The 15,927-nt window shown below is 42.0% G+C and overlaps 1 protein-coding gene across 1 annotated transcript; it reads left to right on the top strand.

Annotated features, from left to right (window-relative positions):
• The first annotated feature begins 4,774 nt into the window (after positions 1-4,774).
• On the top strand, positions 4,775-14,676 carry xpc (xeroderma pigmentosum, complementation group C). The gene is given in 16 exon segments (XM_054609207.1): positions 4,775-5,064; positions 6,453-6,590; positions 6,593-6,675; positions 6,678-6,735; positions 6,901-6,997; positions 7,576-7,660; positions 7,770-7,927; positions 8,071-8,191; positions 8,319-8,408; positions 8,605-9,483; positions 9,606-9,766; positions 10,677-10,758; positions 11,601-11,732; positions 11,855-12,024; positions 12,578-12,671; positions 12,930-14,676. Coding segments are annotated over 16 exon segments (2,787 nt in total). The 5' UTR covers positions 4,775-4,946; the 3' UTR covers positions 13,251-14,676.
• Positions 14,677-15,927: the final 1,251 nt, after the last annotated feature.

The following is a 15,927-nucleotide window of genomic DNA, read 5'->3' as shown; positions in this document are numbered from 1 at the left end:
TACTATCCCTACTTCCTTGTCTGTTTTTTGGGGCTTCTGTTTATCGGCCGTCATTCAGGCCGTACTGCCAGCCGTCTGTTAGTCTGGCTCCATGTGTAAATGCCAGTGAAAGAGACAGAGGGAGAGAGAGGGCAAACACATGGAGATGCAGATGGACACACACACACACACACACACACACACACAGTCACACATTCTCTCGCTCCGCTGTGCCACCGTACACACACTCTCTCTCTACTTTATCAGCAGAATGAAAGTGCTTTCTGGCGGTATTTGAATGAGATAGAAAAGAGCCTTATTCAGCCCCTCTGCCCGGCTTTTATTAACACTGCGCGTCACTGAGGCGACATAAGCCTCCCACACACACACACACACACACACACACACACACACACACACACACACACACACACACACACACACACACACACACACACACACACACACACACACACACACAGGCAGAGGGAGGTCTCCTGTTCAGGTATGATGATGCCCCCTCCTTGCTTTTTCCCCCCCCCTTTCCCTTTCCTCTCATCCCTCTTTTTCGTTGGCTCCTCCTCACTCAGGGGCTTTTGTTACCCCCTCCTCCTCCTCCTCCTCCTCCTCCTCCTCTCCCTTTCCACCACACCTCGCTCCCTACACTCCCTCTCTCTCCCTTTCTGTTTGCCTCTGCCGATGAATGGAGATACGCACAGATGCGTAAAGGGTCGCTCACTCTCCTCCCATCCTCCGGCGGCAGCGGCAGCATCCCGGAGCCTCTTATCTCTGGACGAGAGGGCCGAGCAGGGGACAAACTACTATTCTGGACAATTGTTCTGCCTCATGCAGAAGCGACCAGCAGCCTGGAGACCACCTGTTCAAGGACGCACAGAGGAGGACCCACACGGTGCATGGATGCTCGCTTCATCTTCTTCATCTTCTTCTTCTTCCTTCTTTCTTCTTGTTTTTCAGGAGCTGCAGCAGCTCGTCTGTGGGGTCCAGGCCAGCAGCAGTGGTGGAGGAGAGGATGTGTGAGGAGGAGAGGATGTGTGAGGAGGAGAGCATGTGTGAGGAGTCTCTTTTATGTTTTCAGCGACGACTTTCCCCGTTTTGTGTGATTATTATTTCTGTCTCTCTCGCCGCCTCTATTTTGAGTTTCCAGCTTTGATGCCACTTAGTCTGCCAGAGTCCTACTAATTAGCGTCTTGATTGACAGCTCGGTAATTGGATTTATTTCCTTGGAGTTGTGAAGCCTCTTAAGGCGCGACGGGATTGTTTCTGAGGCTTCATTTCTGTAGGAAACAAGAATAAGGTTCTTAATCTAGACTAGACTGCTTTCTTCTGTTGGGTTTATTATAGTGCTGATGCAGTCACAATACTCATCCTTTTCCAAGTCAGTCCTCAGTTTATGAGGCCAAATAATACAGGAGTACGCATTTCTGTTATTTTATATTTCACGAATATATTGTACAGAAAAAAGCCTGCACTAATGTCTTTCTTATTGAGTCTCTTATGAGTCTTAAAATCTAATTGTTCAGTTTCATGAGTCAGGAATATTCCATAAATAAGTGGCCATATGTGGCAGAATGAGGAGGTTTTTCCCTGAAAAGATGTGACTTTTGATTAAAAGAGAACAAGTTGTTTGTTCTGTGAAACATGTGAGATCATCTCTCCCACTGACAGGTTTGTTTAAATGGGTTTGAATGAACTGTACATTAGTGCTCTCTGCAGCATGTAGTTCTTATCCAAGAGGTCAACAGGTGCAGCAGAGCTCGGTGGTGGAAGAGTTGACCTCTCCTCTTAAAGAGCAAATTATTTAAAGGGAGGTTTCTTTTTTTAAAATTAAATCCTAACAGTTGGATTTACACTTAAACGAAATGCCTAATTTTACTTTTAAAACATTTTTGCACAGTTTTGGTCGTATTTGCTAGAACAGAAAAATGTATGTCTGCATTCAGACATGCAAACATTTACATTCAAGAAGAAAACAAAAGAAGAAAATCATGCTCGATCTAATTCATTAAAACATTAACATCACACAATGATTATATGGAGTACATCTGGAGAGTTCCAAAATATACAAATAGGATTAATATGGATATAGATTTGAACTGTATTTCCAATACTTGCACATACTTGTGCTAAGTATAAAACAATATCTCACTGATCAAAAATATATTTCAAACAAACTGGTATGAATGCATTTCCGGACACTCTATATACATTTTTGGATGTAGTTGTTTTTCTTCTGCATAACCACATGGATGAGTGTTTCTGTTTCTTTCTTATAGATTACAACACTTGTTCAACTGTACCTACAAAGCGTGTTGTTTGTGCCCTTGGAAAAGCCGACGGGTGGGACAGTGACGTACCTAGAGTTTAATATGTGGTAAGAACATGTAGGGCTAAAAAAAAAAAAAATAGACCCGCTCTGAAACCCAATATCCAAAAAGGGACTTTCTGTGACAACCATGTGTGTTAACAAGTAAAGCTCGTTCAAATTCTCGAGAAAACAAATCTCGTACATCATAGATGAGGGTGGATCTGTCTGATCCTCACCAGCCGAGAGCTTCACAGTTGGAAATCCAGCTGCCTGGAGACGCTGAGGGGATAAACAGTGGATGCCACCTGTTGCCCAACCTCAACACTGGATGGCATCACTCATCCTTTGATGAGGCGTCACATGTTCTCCTTTACACATTATCTGTCTTCTTTGTCCTAGTATGAGGCTGTATTCTCATTATACCCAGTATACAGGGCCCAGTGTTGTCCTCTATCAGCTCTCCTCCTCTCTGGGTGTCGATGTCCTTCGCCTGCTGTCATTTTCCAGTTTTGCAGGCCTCAGGGGTATTTAAATGTGATTCCATCTATTACCCTACTCTGTGTGTGTGTGTGTGTGTGTGTGTGTGTGTGTGTGTGTGTGTGTGTGTGTGTGTGTGTGTGTGTGTGTGTGTGTGTGTGTGTGTGTGTGTGTGTGTCTCTTTGCTCTCCAAATCCAGTCTTCCCAATGCCCAGTGCGCTGTATGGCTTTTTATTCCTATCTGACTGTACTGATGGTTCATATAGGGATGGAAGCCATGCACCGCGCTGGCAGCACAGCACACTGGACCGAGGACCCAAGCCTGCCCCTCTCACATAAACACACTCAACTATATGTATAAGCACACTCTCAAGTGCCTACATGCTCAAGGGAGGCAATAAATGCATGCACACATCCAGGAGGCCGTGAAGCGAAAACCTGTCACACAGAAATATGGAGGCACACGCACTGCACACATAACTTGCATTCATTTATGCGTATATGCAGTAGGTATGCTTATGAATTGTGCATGCTTTATGCATACACACAGCGCAGGACAGAAATTGTCCCCTGGTCCCATCAAGCCCGATACTGCAGCGAGTCAGTCTGAAGCTGTCTCACTGTATCAGCTGACAGACGGCTCTCTGAAGTGAAACACACACATCTGCTACAGAATCACAACATGGTCGATACGGATCACAACAGAGCAGAAGGAAAATTAAATTGAACTGAAATTAATCGAATTGATTCTGACTGAACAGGCAGAACTCGTAGAATTCATTCAGCCGTGGTCTTTTACCCGCTTCATTCTTATTCAGGGTCCCAATGGGATGAAGGAAGTATTCAAGCATGCACTAGGTGAAAGGCTTTGAAACTCCCTGGAAAAGGCTGACACACACAGAGAGAAGATTATATCCACATATGTAAATGAGAATGAGAGACAGTCTGAGGTCCTCCTGACACATTTGTTAGGATACCCATGGAAATCAAAATGAAGATATTTTTGGTTAATGAGATGAGACATTGAGATGCTCCGTCCAAATAAAAATATAATCTAAAAATAAATCAGAAAACCTTGTCAGAGAATCATAGGACACATTTTCCATATAAAACATGGAAACACGTGAAACATAGCACTTTAACCCACTACACATTCAAGTACAATAGAAATAGATCGACATAAATCTGCCACATCTGCTTCTGCTTCAAAAGACTTGAAATTTAGTCATGGAAACTTAAAGTAAATGTCCTTCCTGTGACTACTTGTTTCAGACCTGGCTGCTAAAGTCTCGGGGTTTTGTTCAACGGTTGTACAGAGATGGCTTAAGGTCCCATGTTTCTGTGCTCACTGTAGAATGAATTGGTCATCACACTGATACTAAATGTGCACAAGAATCCATAAAATATAATATTTTTTTTACACGTTTAGAAATTGCATTATTTCCACTCAAACTGGGCTCACTAAATATTTGGTAAAACATTCATATCAAAAGAGAAAGTGACATAAATCACTGCTTTATGAGAAATCTGAAGAGTACATCAGTACTGAAGTCCTCATAAATGTTAGAATAAACCTGTCATGGAACTGCGGCTCTTACATTGAGCGCTCTATAAATAGATTTGGTGTTTTTCCGTTGCTTAATGTAATGTTTGTACAATACACATACATAAACACAGCACCATTTTTCCAGATCTGGTATTGTTCGTTGAGGTCGGCTGTGGAACGAGAGACTGAATGATTCTACATTTAGACTCATTATGTGCCTCTGGCTAAATATTCCAAGGAACAGATGCTATTGTTGTCTCTTTAACCAGACCCCATGGATGGAGTTATATATGTGTCACTGACAACATCAGGAGGAGGAACAACCTCATCTGTGACCTCAAACCAGGCCCAACATCTCCCCCCAGTGTCCATGAGGTTGTATCAGCCTAACACCCTTAAAGAGTGAAGCAGGAGCGGACGTGACGTCACAGCCCCGCCCACAAAACAACCGGAGTGCCGTTTCCCGACTTATGAAAGCTGCAGATGGACATGTCTCATAACTGCTGCTTCCTGCAGATCGAGTAGTTGTAACACAGAACACTTTGAGTGACAGAAAGGGATTTTTACTGATGCAAGTTTGAGAAAGGAGAGAGAGAGAGAGAAAGAGAAAGAGAAAGCATGGCAAAGAGGAGAGGCTGTGCAGAGAGAGAGGCCGATACAAAGAAGCAGCTGCTGAAGCCAAAGAGAGCCGGAGCAGCAGCGAGGAGGAGGAGGAGGAAGAAGGAGGAAGATGCAGGTATGGAAGGATGGACCGATGCACTGACCCTACCTGAGCAGAGGATGAGAGAGAGATGCATCCAAAAAACCAAGAGGACACCCTGAGCTGATGCATACTTTACATTACTGAGTAGACCATAATGCATGCACCCTGCTCAGTGCATTAGCTGTATTTGGTTGCAGGGTTATGACTTATAGCTGATTGTCACTGCATGGAGCTGATGATGATGATGAAGGTTCAGTGACACGTGAATAAACAGTGATACTTTTCCATTATTATCACTAAGTGGTTTATAGGAAACATGTTTGATTCAATACATAAATAAATAAATAAAGTTAAATGATGCTGTCACTTGTCACACATCAGATCAGACAGACACCCTGCACCGAATAAAACAAAAACTTCATTGACTTATTTTGTTGGTTTTAAACTACAGATTTTTTGGAATCATTCATTTCAAAATGATATATATCATCACAATTTGATTCCACTAAAAGTTGACTTATGAAATCGAACTACTGGCCCAGCCTGAGAGAACGATGGTTCCTATAAAGACCTCAGTAAGTGAATTATCTTCCAGGAGGTCTTCAACGCAAAAATAAACTATTCAGTGATGTTTCCTACTTATGGCTGTTTTGTTATTGTTGCCACTAAAAATATACTTTTCAAGCAACCAGAGTGCAGGTGCATGTACGGTGATATGGATGGTTACTTGAGTGGCTCTGTTAACCCAGATCCACATCTGTGCTCCGCTTCATCAAAACATCATGTTTTTGTGTGAAACTGAGGGACCGTTTCTGTCTTATACATATTATTTCAAATGTATAAATTGTTAAGATGCCATATAAAACAACAGAAAAATACACAACAAAGCAATCAGACAAATATAAAGTAAATATGTAAATGAAGCTGTTTCTTATGAAGCTTATGTTTTCATAAGCTACCAATGTGATTCATAAAGTGATTCATAAACTGCAACTATAATTCCCATGAGCCTTCTTTGCTTCCTGCTGTGAGGAGGATTCAACCACCACCATTCTACTGTCTGATTTCTATGGATATGTGTTTATTCATATTTAGGTTTTAATCTATAATAATCTAACCTAATATTTTAAACTAATTTCCTTTTAAATGTTACCCTTCTCACAATATAAAGTGCAATGCAAATGTTGATAGAGCCATTATAGTCTATGATGGCTATCTTGTTTGTATAGGGTGATCATATTTCAGTTTTGCATTAATGTGGTTGATATTCATTGATGCTTAACATCACATTACCTCAGGAGAGAAAAGGTGAGGAGTAGAAGACTTAAAACCAAACCGTATCCCTTTAAACTGCTCAGTCTGAATCGTTTCTCAAACCCTGGAGAGTAAAACTGTTTTGTTCTTTTCGTTCGGCATCATAGAGGAAGAAGAGAAGCTCAAGAGGAAGGTCAAACCCAAACCACGAGCCCCCTCAAAACGAGCGCCAGTGAACACCTCTTCCACCACTTCTAAAACTGCAACTGCTGTCAAAGCCAGTAAATACTTCCAGTCGCCAGTGAAGGGGAGACTGACAGTGAAGATGATTTTGACATGGTGACCTCAGAAGCACCTGCGGTTAAAGTGAACGCCAAGGAAACCAAAAAGCAGAAGAGGAGCAGGAGGAGGACAGTGAGGAAGACGAGGATGATTGGGAGGAAGTGGAAGGTTAGTGAGAGATCAGCAGAAAACAGCTTGTTGTGTGTGATAATACATTTCCAACTTTTTCATTTATATTAAAAGGTGAGAAAAAAGCTGGAGAATATTGTTTTCACATATATGTTATAGCATGTTGGGAGGAAAGTAATAAACGAGTGTGTCTGTGTTGATCAGAGCTTTCTGAGCCGCTGGGTCCAGTTGAACCACCAGAACCCGTCCTGCCCTCCCAGCCGGTTGAGATAGAGATCGAGACTCCAGAAGTCAGGAAAAAGTAAGCGGACAGTTTGTGTAGTAGTGTTAAACCTTTAATTACGGTTTTGTTTTTAAATTGTGATCAGTTTTAGTATTCTGTATATGATCTATTATACGTCCTCTATATCTACTTTTGTTTCAATGATATCGATCTCATCTTAAATACAGTTCCATGTCGCGTCAACAAACATCTTTGGTCTTGGAAAGGAACCGTTCTTCAGCTGTTCTTACCTTCAAAGTCCGACTTCTAAGATAGCTGCAATAGAGTGCCTAAATATAGTTTTCTTTTCTATGACCAGTTTTCGTATTGTGAAGAGTGTCTTAGCTTCTGTGGACTATGTCCATGTGAAACTGATCCTTTATCGTATTTATCTTAACTCTGAATTGATCTATTTAAAGCCTGCTGACTAACTGCTTCTTTGTGGGATATGGAAGAAGCCATTAAAATGTGTCTGATTCCAAACATACAGTTCATGCATTTTAACAGCAGGTGCAAGTTTGTATATATTTATTATAGATCTCTGTGTGAGTATACAATGGAGAAACGTCTGTATGTTTTACTAGTAATACTAATAATCATAATTTCTCATTGGCCAGGCAAAAGAGGCAGGCAGAGTTTGAGACTTACATGAGGCGGATGGTGAACCGGTTGAAGAAGGACGTGCTGATAGACACACACAAGGTGAGAACACCTACGCGCTCTTCTTTTCGCTGTGTGCTTATTCTGAGTCTGATTTGAAGTCACCACAGTGTGATTTTTGGTCCTTGCAAACCTCTGCTTGGTCTCTCAGGTCCACCTGTTGTGCCTGATAGCCAGCGGGATGTTCCGCGGCCGTCTGTGCTGTGAACCGGACTTGCTGGCCATCACTCTGTCGCTGCTGCCCAATCACTTCAGCTCCGTCGCCAAGGAACGCATCGACCAGAACTACCTCTCTGGACTGCTCAAATGGTGTGTGCTCGACGTGTCGTGGTGCCTGAAGCTACTTTTCATGTCCAAATGTGTCAAACAGTGTGACTCCAGAGTCATCATCACCACTGTAATAACCGCTTTGTCTTCTATTTCCATTTTCTTCTCTCTCTCTTCCTTTTCAGGTTTAGATCAACGTTCACCCTAAACTCCAGTCTTCCCTGTGAGGAGCGTCCGGACCCCCGCGCTCTGCTGGAGAGGCGGCTGGCCAGCCTGTCTGGCAGAAACCACCAGGAGATTACTCATGTTGGTGTTTTGGGACCAGATTGGTCCAATTAATAAAGTGAATTTCAGCCTTTGAGTGAACATTTAAAGGTAGAATAGAATAAACTGGATAAACAGACATGTTATGTGTGTTTTGTGTTTCCTGCAGCTGTTCCTGTTGGTCATGAGGTCTCTGCAGCTCTCCTGCCGATTGGTTCTTTCTCTGCAGCCGATTCCTCTCAAACCCCCATCAGCCAAGGTACGTCAATACTGATGTAGATTCAGCAACCACACTTAGCCAATGGCTTTATTTTAGTGTACGGAGAACTCTGTCCTCAGCCTTTACGCTCAAGTTACCAGTATCACCAGTATACGAGTACCAGTTCACTTAAAAGGCTGGTATTTAGTCTTCTGCTCTTATAAACAGAATCTAAATATATTTTTCCTTTCTGCAGGGCAAAGGGGCTGGGGCATCTACTGGTTCTCCAGGAAAGACCAACACAAAAAAGAAAACCTCCAAGACCACCTCCCCTGAGCAGAAGGTCTCACCTGGCACCAAGAGACCGGCTGAAGGGGGGAAGATCACGGGAGGCCGAGGAGGAAAGAAAGCGAAGACGAAAGAAATAAAGGAAGAGTATGACGAGGAAAAGAAGGTGACTAAATCTTCGGGAGGGCAGAGGCCAAAGAACTCAAAACGTCGCAGCATCGCCTCTAAGGTCAGCTACAAGGAAGAAAGTGACAGCGAACGGGAAAAGGAGGAAGAGGGGCTTAGCGAAGAGGAGGAATTTCAGGCGACCAGTGAGGAAGACAGTGAGGATTCAGAGGGAGGAAGAAGGGGAGAAAAGACGAAGAAGGGGATAAGAAAAAGCAAAGTGACAAACAGCAAGAACATTGCAGCTCCGAAGGGAAGGAGTGGTGGAGGGGAAAAACAGATCAAAGACGAGGAGAGCAAAGAGTGTGAGGAAGAGGGGGAAGATGATGAGGAAGAAGGAACCATGCCTAACCGAACAAAGGGAAGGAGTGGGAGAAAGATTAAGGGGCCTGGAGCGGACGAGTGGTTGGAGGTGTATCTGGTGAAAACTTCATCCTGGGTTTGCGTAGACGTGGAGCACGGCGTCGGGATGCCTCACCTCTGCTCCCAGAGCGCAACGGCGCCGATTACGTACGTGGTGTCGGTGGACGGAGATGGCTTCTTGAAGGACTTGGGAAGGAAGTACGACCCCACCTGGTTGACATCTTCCAGGAAGAGGCGGGTGGATGAAGATTGGTGGGAAGAGACGCTTGAGCCGTTCCTCCGGCCTGAGGATGAGAGGGACAAAAGGGAGGATAAGGAGGTGACAGACAAGATCATCTTTTTTTTTTCCTGACAACTGGTTTAACACTCATTTATACTTATTATTATACTTATTGATACCACCCATCTTTTCTCTATTTCTTCCCTATGTTGGCCACCCAGCTCCAGAACAAACTGCTGAACAAACCCCTGCCCATCTCGATAGCGGAGTATAAGAACCACCCGCTGTACGCCTTAAAGAGACACCTGCTGAAATATGAGGCTGTCTACCCGTCAACGGCCACCATGCTGGGATACTGCAGGGGAGAGCCGGTGTACTCCAGGTCAGTGGCAAAACAGTCAGCAATGCAATGCAGTGTTGACTTATTTGGGTTTAATTTGAAGGACACAATAGATGTATACTTTTAGCCCTCAGTACATTTGTACCCTAATCATTTATTAAACGGGATGTTCACACAAGTCGGAAAATTTCATATGGCCACTTCTTATTTACCAGGTTTTTGCACAAGTGTGGTCTTCAGTCAGTGGTTGATCTACCACTTCAACTAGAATGAAAAAGAGCAAGAAGAAATAGGGCAAATTCCTCCTTAAAAACAGGAATAAATTACCCTGTTTTAATATTTTTTTGTTAATCACAGGGGGTTTATGGACACACAGACGTCTGGGAGTAGGCCCTCATGTGTTGAACTATAACATCACCACTCTCACTGTAGGGCATCATAGAAGTTGTCCCAGTTTACAGTGGTCCTCGTCATAAACTGGCAAGCACCTGAATGCAGCATGAGTTTTGGTGTGTGGGAGGTTTGACCATCTTCTTCTGGTAGGATTACAGTTTCAGTGTTAAGGACCCGCCTTCATTGGCCGGTTGAGTTGGAAGATCAGCTGAATTGGGACACAGCTGATGATGACCTGCGTGTCTGAATACATCGTGGCTGTGAGCATCACTGTCCACCTGGTGGTGCTATTCGATTAGTTAAACTGTCATGTGCCCGAAGCTTTGTGTTCACATGTTCATAGTGGTCTGCTAGCAATCAATTACATCTCCTGCTGACTGTTAATGTTTGTTAGGCACTGTTCATGCTTACTTACAGATACAACCGAAATACATTGTTTGAGCATTTGGCTCAAGCCATGAGCAAAAACTTTAAATTCTCAAGGCAAATAGGAATTTCAGTCTAAAAAATAAACTATTTCACATTGTTCCTATTATATTTAAATCATCTTTCTCTTCAGGGATTGTGTTCACACGCTACACTCCAAAGACACTTGGTTGAAAGAGGCGCGGACTGTCAGACTAGGAGAGGAACCGTATAAGGTGGGTGGGAATTTTTTTTCTCATATCTGTTCTCCTTATTTGTTTCTCTTCTTTTTTTCTCTTCCATCCATCACTTCCCTTCTTTCAGTTTGTTCCTCTGTTATTTCTGTTCCTCTCTAACTTAATTCCACTCTTGCCAAATCAGTCCAGCAGTCTTTTATTTGCAATGATTCATGACTGATGTTACCAAACAAGGTGAACAACTTCAGGAACAGTTTACCTCTAAATGAAAACTTGATCACAATCTAGTCCTTTAAATGTAAATCAACACTGCTGATGTTATACAACCACCATCCTGGTCTATTTGGGCAGTGAAAATGATTTGTGGTCAAAACAAAAGAGCAACGTTACTGTGTAGCATTTTATTCAGTTTCTAGAGGAAACATACTTGAATTTCTGCTGTGTTGACAAAAGTCACTCTGATTTTATACTGATTATACTGAGATGAACTGTAAAGCAGGGCAAAGGTAGTACTGCCTTATGAATGCATGACTATTTTATGATAAAAAGCATGAAAAGCAAAACAATTAATAACAATACATTTTCATCCAGTAGGCACTGATTAGACACAATGCTAATGCGAACATGTACAAATAGTGCTTTGCAGAAAAAAACCCCACAATCAATCATTTTTACATGTGTATTTACACTGACACAGACATAGTTTGTGCTTTTACTAGACTAACCGTTCTGTGTTGACACAGAGTAAAAATATTAGCTATTAGGCCTCAACTGTGATTGAAACTGAGGTAGGACTCAAATGTTGTTTGTTTCCTGTATGAATGGAATGAAAAATAATGAGACAATGTGTATATAAGCACCACTGTCTCACTCTCTGTCAGATGGTGAGGGGCTTCTCTAATCGTTCCCGCAAAGCCAGGATGGCATCTGAGCAGAAGGATCCGAATGACCTGGCTCTGTTTGGAGAATGGCAGACTGAAGAGTACCAGCCGCCTATAGCTGTGGATGGGAAGGTATCCGCCTTTGTGGACTAGAATCATAACTGGGAGGAAATATGATAAGATTTAAATAAATACATTTAGAAGAAGTGAGATGTGTGCAGTGTTGTTTACATGTTTTCTGTGGCTGTCTCCAGGTTCCCCGTAACGACTTTGGTAACGTCTACCTGTTTAAGCCCTGTATGTTACCGGTGGGCTGTGTTCACCTCAAGCTGCCCAACCTGAACCGCGTGGCCAGGAAGCTGAACATGGACGCCACCCCTGCGGTCACAGGCTTCGACTTCCATGGAGGATACTCACATGCTGTGTAAGACAACACTGACAAATCTGCCAATGGGAGGGGACTATAACAGGAGGAAGTAGGGGAGTGTGATCAGAACAGGAGCATGTCAGTTATCACAGCTGCGTTGTTGTTTTATTGCTAGTAATTTTAACAGTTGCTTTTATCACATGTAGGATAGTTTTCTAACACCTGTTAGAAGACAGAAGACCATTACATACATCATTATTTCATGTTAAACCTCATAAGATAATACTTTAATCATTGCTGTTTTCTATTTACTCTCACACACTTAACTTGGATCAGTTGATGTGCAAGTTTTCATGACTTTAAGTTTCCACTTTTTCATTCTTTCCATTTGTCCTCTCAGGTAAAACTACTCCATTGTAAACTTTTGCATGGTATGAATTGAATATTTAAAATAATCACTTAAACACCCCAGAGTCTGCACATCGTAAAATATACAACACAACGCAAGTAGTTTCCTCTACTGCTGAAAAAGAGAACAAAAAAGCAGATGTAATAAAAACGTATTAAATGCTTATAAAGTATACTCTATGATTTAATGTGTGTGTTTCAGGACTGAAGGTTACATTGTGTGTGAGGAGCATGAAGAGATTCTCAGAGCGGCCTGGGTGGAAGAACAAGACATTCAGAGACAGAAGGAGAAAGAGGTGTGTGTTTGTGTGTGTGTGTGTGTGTGTGTGTGTTTGTATTTGTGCATAAGTGTGTGAGTGTGTGAGACTAACTGATTGAGTAGATGTATTAACTTTCTATGATGCAGTTATGATGCATTTATGATGATTGTGCAGTTCAGAGGAGAACTTATGTTGTTAAACACCAGCTTAATTTGAAGATTAAGCAAAACCAGTCATTGGAACCTGTTTGGAACCAAAACACCTCTTCAACTTTTCTTCACTTTCACTTTCCAGAAAAAAGAAAAGAGAGTGATCTCCAACTGGACTCTGCTGGTGAAGGGGCTCCTGATCAAAGAAAGACTTAAACAGCGCTACGGACAGAAGAACCAGGGACTGGTGAGCCTCGAGGAGACTGGCGGGCTTTCTTCAGATGAGGAGGCGGTTGAGGGTGAAAGTCCTTCAGCTAAGACAGCGGCTGAGACTCTGGCCATGTCCTGGCCCCAGAACAGACAGGCAGAGGAGGACGGAGGCAGCATCAGCGGACTGAAGAAGAATACCACAAAACGAGAAAAGACAGGACAAGAGAAACATTTGTTCCCCTTTGAGAAAGCCTGATGTCGGAGAGCGAAAAAAACACACTTAGGTTTAGTTAAATCAAGGCTGATTACTCTCTGCTCTCAAATGTGTACTTGACTGACTGCTCCTAATATTTACTTTAGAAGACGGTCACATTCCTTGAAAGCAGGATAAGTGTGCCACAGGCGTTACACAGTTTGAAATCAATTTTTAACAGTCTTCCTTGGAACCTTGGTTGTAACATTATAAGAAGGTGAGGAAAGAGAGGAGGAAGAAGGAGAGTATGTTTTGGTAGTGAACTGATCTGCAGGTTAATCTGTTTCTTCCATGCATTAAACCTGCTCTTTCTCCACCTTCTCTGTGCATACTCCCATGAGCTCATGTACTCTGTTGTCCACTTTTTATATGAGAGCTTAGTATTAACACATCACATGCCAAGATGCCAGGGAGAAAAAACACTTGGTAAGAAGAGTGTTACCAGGTTGCTTTGGAAAGAACAAACTCAACATGAATGTGAGAACAGGTGTCTTTACAATTCCAGATGCGTGTTTGACATTGGGATAAAGATGCACTGCCCTTTATTTACCCAGACTGCTGTGATACATTCAGCCCCCTAGCAAGTATTCAGTGCATCAGAACTTGATCAGTAAAGGGCTGGTTTTAGCCCGGGGGACATGGTTTCCATTTCAGTTCAGCACACACAACGGTATGTACAGCTCATGCCAACTTGAATTAATGGCTTGTGTGGCAAGTAAACACAAACAAACCAGTGAACAAACAATTCAGGCTAATAAACTATAAACTATGGGAAATGTTTATTTCTACTTTTAGTGGATCCACAGCCTGCTACTGATTAATTGAATGTAATTTCATATTAGCATGTTTCCCCTGGACGACCAGCTGGACCACAGCCGTTGTTACTGACTTGACTGTACCTCATGTAGCCTGACTCAATGAAAACAGACACTTGTACTGTTTGTGTCAAGTGAAAACTTTGTATCTGCAGGTTGTCACGTTTTCAGGAACAAATAGCTCTGCTACAGTGCATTTTTGAGTTGATGTAACTATTTTGGGTTGTTGGATCCACTTATCTGACAGACAGAAGCCGAGTGGACCATGTAACCCAACACTTGAGGTTTAATCATTTCAGTTAGGAAGTTGTAAAATTATTTCTTAGCTCACACACTGCCTGTCTTGGTTTCTCACATATACTTTACTTCCTCTTTTTCTCTCTTTCCCTGTTGGGCTGCTACGTCTCTGGGGTTCACTAGTTTCCTGCTGTATTCTGAACCAGCCCTCACATTCAGCCTCTTACTCATCTCTTTCACACTTTTGTCACTGTTTCCGACTTTGTGTCTGTGTAGGTGTTCTGTACCCAGCAGGTGATGGCTGTATTTAAAATGGTAAACACTTTTGTGTGTGCAAAGTATTTTTCTAAGATATAATAATACCAGATAGAAGCAAAACAAACAAAATAAAAATATTTTGTTAACTCTGTTTGCTTTTGTTGCATTTATTGGATATTTTTAAAACAAAGTTTTAACTTAATGACATTTTTTGTGCATAAACAACAAACGTCAGCTGAGATTCTGATGTAAGTTCCTTCTTAGTAATTCAAGACCAAATAGCAAAGCAATAACAGGGGCCTGACCCTCTGTTACACTCGTCTGCTGCCCTGAAGCACAGCAGAGGGTGATGCATTGTTTTTAAAGCCACCGGTCCCATACCTTCAGAGCTAAAACACTTTGAGTGCAATGTTTCCATCCGGTTGAAGAGCAACAAGAACACTTTGCACCACACATGTTACGATATAATAATGTATATATAAAAAAACACATTATTTAACACACACACGTCTGTTAAAGTGTATGATAAAGGAACAGTGCAAAACGTTTTAGTAAATGTACAAATACATCACCAATATGGGGAATGTTGGTGATGTGATATCATTTAAATATCAAACATAACAATGCAGTTAATTTAATTTGATTAATGATCAGGATTTGTGTATTAGTACAATTACGTCATGTGTGATGTGACTGTGATGAAAAGCCCAGACTGCAAGAGGACTAAAACCCTGTGTCATTTCATTAGGATTAATCTGTGATGTTTTTTTGCACAGTTTTTCTTCTGATTTTTGTCATGCAGATATGTGTAGACTTACAGTACACTGGAGAACAAAGTCATTATAAAGGAATCCAAGTTCCTGTAACAGCCTGGAGGTGTTTGTAAGATGTCGCAGTGTCTTCCTTCTTGTTATACTGCTTAAGTACTAATGCCTAAATTCACACAATGATGAAGAATGATAAATATCATGTAGATATGTGTAGACTTACAGTACACTGGAGAACAAGTTATTAAAAAGATTAAAGATGACTTAAAGATGAATTAAAGATGACTTAAAGATGACTTGAAGGTGACTCCTAGTTGTTGTTGTGTATTCACATTAAGAGGAGCTCCTGCAGCAGTCTGGAGGTGTGTGTTTGTAGCTGTCACAGTGTTTGTAGATGTCACAGTGTGTTTGTAGCTGTCACAGTGTTTGTCACAGTGTTTGTCACAGTGTTTGTGTGTCTGTAGATGTCACAGTGTGTTTGTAGATGTCACAGTGTGTTTGTAGATGTCACAGTGTTTGTAGCTGTCACAGTGTGTCTGTAGATGTCACAGTGTGTTTGTAGATGTCACAGTGTGTTTGTAGATGTCACAGTGTTTGTAGATG

Source organism: Anoplopoma fimbria, chromosome 12 (genome assembly GCF_027596085.1).
Source record: "Anoplopoma fimbria isolate UVic2021 breed Golden Eagle Sablefish chromosome 12, Afim_UVic_2022, whole genome shotgun sequence".
NCBI lineage: Eukaryota > Metazoa > Chordata > Actinopteri > Perciformes > Anoplopomatidae > Anoplopoma > Anoplopoma fimbria.
The sequence above is the reverse complement of the archived record's forward strand: the minus strand, read 5'-3'. Positions and strand labels throughout refer to the sequence as shown.